This window comes from Bufo gargarizans, chromosome 6, assembly GCF_014858855.1.
Source record: "Bufo gargarizans isolate SCDJY-AF-19 chromosome 6, ASM1485885v1, whole genome shotgun sequence".
Lineage (NCBI taxonomy): Eukaryota > Metazoa > Chordata > Amphibia > Anura > Bufonidae > Bufo > Bufo gargarizans.
This window is the reverse complement of record NC_058085.1, coordinates 118,753,789-118,759,788: the sequence shown is the minus strand read 5'-3', so window position 1 is coordinate 118,759,788 and position 6,000 is coordinate 118,753,789. Positions and strand designations below refer to the sequence as shown.

The 6,000-nt window shown below is 43.5% G+C and overlaps 1 protein-coding gene across 1 annotated transcript; it reads left to right on the top strand.

Annotated features, from left to right (window-relative positions):
* Positions 1 to 3,864: 3,864 nt before the first annotated feature.
* On the top strand, positions 3,865 to 5,980 carry LOC122940254 (gastrula-specific protein 17-like). The gene is made up of 2 exons (XM_044296792.1): positions 3,865 to 4,219; positions 5,649 to 5,980. Exons 1-2 carry the CDS (start codon positions 3,866 to 3,868, stop codon positions 5,790 to 5,792), a joined length of 498 nt encoding a protein of 165 aa, XP_044152727.1. The 5' UTR covers position 3,865; the 3' UTR covers positions 5,793 to 5,980.
* Positions 5,981 to 6,000: the final 20 nt, after the last annotated feature.

Here is a 6,000-nt window from a genome sequence, read left to right as displayed (position 1 = left end):
TCTGTGTCCATTGGTAATGTAACATCCGGCTGTGGTTGTAATAAACATAATATCAAGAATGCATTGTATATAGTACATACATAAGGTGTTCACATACATGTTCCCTAAAATACCAACAACCAGTGTTCATAGCAGAGATTGCTCCATCTACGGTGACAAAACACTCAGCATAAATAATATCCTTAGTACCTAGACATTATCTTAGGACATATGGACGTCCTAGAAGGGGACCCAAGCTTATTGATACATTACATCATGCATTCTTTTGACTGGTCAGCATGTAATACCACATTTCCCCTGTAGTGGCCGCTGTTGGGCCTCTTTCACACAAGTGATACGGATTGTGTTAGGATCTGTTCAGGAAAAAACTGATAGTTTTGCACACAAGATGAATCAGTTTTTTCTGCAATTGTATTCAGCGTGTGCGTTCTTTCCGTCCAGAAGGTATCCGGATTGCATGCGTTTTTAACGGGTGTGACGAAAAACTAAAGAATAACAATCATCAGTGAAAAACGCACTGCATCCAGCTGCCTTCTGCTTTTCACACAAGCACCATTCACTTCTACGGAGTCAGGCCTGCGTGAAAAACGCAAAATATAGAACAAGCTGGGATTGCTCCAGAAAGCAATGAGGATGCGTGAAAAAATGACGCTCATGTGCACAGACTCATTGAAGTGAATGCGCTGCGCTCACTACGCACATCACATCCGGACGGAAAACTTACTCTTCTGAAGGAACCCTTAGGGCTCATGCACACGAACGTATTTTATTTCCGCTTCCGTTACTTTTTTTACAGGTCCGTATGCTGAACCATTCATTTCAACAGGTCCGTAAAAAAACTGAAATTACGTGTGTGCATTCCGTTTCCGTACGCCCACATGTCCGTTCCGCCAAAAAATAGAACATGTCCTATTCTTGTCCTTTTTGCGGACAAGGACAGGCATTGTTACAATGGTCCGCAAAGTTTTGCGGACCGCAGAATACATACGGTCATGTGATTGAGCCCTTAGAGAAATGGCTGGCTGTAGCTTCACTCAGGCCTACCAGCTGATTGCTGGGCTTTCTGTAGCTGGACATGATCTGGCTGCAATTTAAGGCCTTATTCACATGGCGTCTTTTGATATGTCCATTCTTGGCGCTGAATGGCGCATGAACGGAGGCACGGCCTCCCACTGAAAACAATGGGAGGAGGATTCTACGGGAAAAAGCCAGTGTTTTTTTGGCATGGAATCCACACTAAATCTCCAATGTCAAAAGATGTACTGTGTCTAAAATGTTTGTGTTCACGCGTCAACCAGAAGGGTAAATGCAAATGATTTAGAATACGGTTTTTAATATGAGCTGCAGTTTTCCATTATAAAAACTGTACAAAAAAACACTGCATTATGAAAACTGCAGATAAGGCTACATGCACACGAGCATGGTTTGTTTCTGTGTCCGTTCTGTATTTTTATGCAGATACGATGCAGACCCATTCATTTCAATGGGTCCGCAAAAAATGCGGACAGCATACCGTGTGCTGTCCGCATCAGTATGTTCATTCCGTAGCTCCGCAAAAAAAATAGAACACGTCCTATTCTTGTCCATTTGTATTGTTACAATGGATCCTCCAAAAAATTTTAAAAAAGATGGCATACGGATGTCGTCCATTTTGTTTTGTGAATCCGCAATTTGCGGACCACAAAACACATACGGTTGTGTGCATGTAGCCTAAAACTGTCCTCGTGGGCCAAATAGAGCTCAGCTTTCATTTTTCCAGAGCAGCTTAAGAAATGAAAGGTGAGCTCTGACTGGTTGATACGAGCGAACAAAGATCTTTTTACGATTACACAATTTTTATAAAAGAGGATCCGGCGTTGGTTGGTTTGACGCGATTATATCGGTCGCACAGATGCAGTGATCACTTAGTCTGTAACTTTACAAGTGACAGTTTCACTGGTCAGGGTGTGTCTGCGAATCTACTTATGACATCTGTGATGTCCTATTGTTTGCTGATCACTTTACATGACAATTGGTACAAGGCGTCTCCTACCAGACCGACATAAATACTGAGCACAGCGGCAACATTAGGACTGAGGAGAACTGAGAAGAGACGCGAGGTAAGTGAACAGCTATACCTATAGTATCCAGCAGCGGTAGATTCATGTGCACCGTACTTTACATTAGCGTCCACTCACATGATCGTGTCCGTTTTGCAGACCGGTGTGTTTCCGGGTCCATGTAGCTGCACCGCAAAAGATAGGACATGTCTTATTCTTTGTCACATCTTGCAGATTGTGAATCCATGCAAGTCAATGGGTCTGTACTGCGAGGCTGGGTGCACATGGTCGGTGTCTGTATTGTGGACACTAGTGTTTGCTGTCTGCAAAACGGACACAGTCATGTGAATAGGCCCTAAGGTTGAGCAACTAGGAAATGTAATTCGAAGAATAGATATATGCTATTTTTGTGGCATTAAAGGGGTTCTCTGATATCAGGAACCCCTGCTGAAAAGTCTCAACTGTTACCGATGCATCTGGTCTTTCCTCACGTGCCATCTACATACATATCACCGCTGGCTTCAGCAGTGGCAGCAGTCACATGCTGTTCCTGAACATGTCACTGCTGAGGCCAGCGATTGGCCAGCAGTGGCAATGTGCCTGTAGGTGGGACATCACACTTCCACTCCAGCGGGGACTAAAAGTGAAGAAGGGAACTTGCCACTGGACCTGAAGTGACGGTGACAGGTCAGACTTTTATTTGCACCCTGCTCGGCCATCTGGCTCAGACAACCCCTTCATCTTGTAGATCATAGAAAAGCAGCCTCCATCCAGTGATGACATTTACTTACTCATTATGGCCTGGTGTTCACATTGTGCACAGCCACCTACTGAGCTGAGAGATGGTTGTCGGGTCTCCAAATAGTGATCCTCTGTCCACTATAGAGCAGTCAAAATAGCAGCTGTAATGCATGGTAATGTAGCTGAGAAGACCTCTACTGCAAGGAACATAAAAAGGGACCATATTGTCAGCTGCCAGGGGGGGAAGGAGACCAGAGCCTGTCCCCAGCAAGGGGGACACATGGAAAAAAAAATATGAAGATAATTTTTATGCTAGAAATAGCTAACAGCCTTTCAAGACTGTTGGTATGTAAATGTTTTAAGGGATTATATATATATATATATATATATATATATATATATATATGTCAAATGTTACAATCCACTGCAGCGCCTATTCTACAAATCAGTCACCAGGTACACTAACACCCCAAGTATATTGTAGACACTTACAATTAGTCGTGACTACTGGCAGCAGCTTACTCAACTAGGGGGCTCATCTGCATGAAGTTTTTAATAAAAGACTGCTACAAAAAGAATCAAGCTTCCTTAGTGAAAGGATAATATTGCTTCATGTTCACACTTTATTGTCAGAATGATGCTGCTCTGCTATAACTATTCCAAAAATACATAAATAACATAATGAAAATTAACAGATCTGTCATAAAAAGGGAAGCCATTGCGGACTGAAGCTTAGGTTGTCATATAATTCAGTCTACAGCCACCACTAGGGGGAGCCTGCTGAAGACTTTTCTCTAACAATGTTAAACAAAATACAGCATCATACAATTTACCAGTAATGGACGCCATCTCTGGCTGTAAATATGCTGCTGATGCCCTGATCATCAATACCACCATGTACATAAGGGCTTAGGGTAGTGATCTCCGAACTGTGGCTTTTCAGCTGTTGAAATCCAATAACTCCTATCATGCTCTGAAAGCTACTATCTTCTCAGAAAGAGTAGTTGTTTTTATCTGTGCTTTGTTCTCTAATGTCATAGGCCATTGATCTGGTACCGTATTTGCTCATTGCAGACAGATAAACCATGTCACAACACTGGAGGTCTCCATCAGTCTCTAGACTCAGAGAAGATATGATGTCGCCATTCCTCAACCCATCACAAAGAAACATTTCACCAAAAAGCTGGAGCTCCCCCCATCAGAGCTGGCAGAGCAGAAACCGACCAGCCTCTCAGAGCCACTGGAGCCCTCAATATTACAATTCTAGTTCTAGTCCAAATGGACAGTGGGCATCCCGACAACAGTGGTCTCCTAACCAATGGGACCCAGCATCCAATTACCACAGAAGCTGGAGCTACAGCCCAGGAACTCCTAAATATTCACCTTTTTATAAAAATAATCCTGAGCGTGGTTTGGTATACCCCGAGAAAAGGGCGCAGGTAAGCCATATTTAGATATATGTAAAGTTTATTATGCCTCCATAGTGAAAATCCTTTCCAATATGGATTACCTTTCCTTTGTATGAACCTGTGAGGAGGTTCAGGTAGCATGAAATCCCAAGAGGCTCTCTGGTCACAAAAAACTATGTTTTATTAGGAAATGCTAAACCTATGAGGTGGTTTACTAAACTACATACACCAGAATTGTGGAATTTTTTTTATAATCGCTATAAGTCACTGTGATAAATGTGTCACATCTTTAGACTGTCTAAACGAGAAAGCAATTAGAAATCTACCCTATAGTTTTAAAAGGAGTCAGGGCAGCTCCCACTAGCTTCTCCCACCCAGCTCAGCTTGACTGAGAGGTCTTCTGCTAATTAGGACAGAAGTCAACCAAGCAGTGTGTCTCCACCAAAAATTATACCTGAAATCTACATCAGTTCATAGATGGTGTCGTATTAAGTTGCACCCCAGTGCACCACTATCTTTAATAGGAGTGTGCCTCAATGGTGACGTATCTGAGACCAGTGGGCCACAGATTATAACCAGCACACAAAACTCTAGTCAATAAATGTCCTCTGCTGTTTTTTCTTTCTAAGATGCTGCATTTTCAGCGTGAGACATAGTTGTTTGTAGCAGGGAGCCTGTCAGTTCCAGACATCGTTTTTCATGGCATTTAAATAAAGTAAAGTACACAGCCTGTGACCAATATTAGCACCGTCCCTTTAAAAAGGTTTTTTGGGAAGAATGAGACTCTCTCAAGTGCCAGCAGCCTGCCTCTCTGTCCAAAAGATTCACACATACCTGCTCCCCGCGGCTCCAGTCCTCCGCTGTGCCTCCAGGTTCCAGTCCCCGCGGTGTTCCCATCTTCATGGGCATGGGCATATGCACCGCTGCAGCCAATGACTGGCTTCAGCAGTGACATGGCTGCAGCGGACACATCACCATTGAAGCGGTGTCTGACCATGCTGTACCAGATGCTAACACTGCGGGAACTGGTAAAGGGAGACACCAGAGGCAGCATGGAGGACTGGAGCAATAGGGAGCAGGTAAGTAGGAATCTTCTGGGCAGGGAGGCAGGCTTCTGGCACTTGAGAGTCTCATTATTCCCAGATAATATCTAAGTCTTTATTTCCTGCTTTTGCGTTTTCAAGCCAAGTCTTTACCACACAAAATTCCATAATAGTGGTAGAGATCACCTCCCATTCAGGATCCCCATCCATCACCTTTCAAAGAGCATCTCCATTCTGGAGGACTCAACACGTCCATGAATAGTAATAGAAACACTGATGAGGAACTGAGCACTTACCTCCATGATCCACCTCCACCTGGCACAGATTACAGGGCGCCCAGGAATCCTGACATGAGCTTCTCATGCCCTGACCCAACCCATGTTCAACTTTCTAAACCTACTCCTCTCCTCTAACAGGTACACTTCAGAAGAAACCACAAAGACATCAGTCACTACTACAGCCCATACATGGTGGAGGACCCTTGGGCAGAACTGGAGGCTGCGGCTACAGGGAAAACAGTGTCTACACAAGAATTTTTTTCTGAAATCAAGCACTTTTAAGAAGACATTTATCGTCAACTCTACCTTCTATGAAAGCATCAAGTGTTGAATTCTATACAAGGACCATAAAAGTTTAACTTACTTTAACAAAACAAACTGCACAGTATAAGGACTGCCCAATGCCAGCCTGACCTGCAATTTTAATTACAGATTAGAACATCAATCTACAGTGCCACCATGAAGCTGAACTGAAAACTATGAAACCACT

Bases quoted from the DNA above. Each gene is read 5' to 3' on its own strand.
- LOC122940254 (XM_044296792.1), top strand. From the start codon at position 3,866: ATGTCACAACACTGGAGGTCTCCATCAGTCTCTAGACTCAGAGAAGAT. The intron at 4,220-5,648 runs GTAAGCCATATT...CTCCTCTAACAG, and splicing joins ACCCCGAGAAAAGGGCGCAG to GTACACTTCAGAAGAAACCA.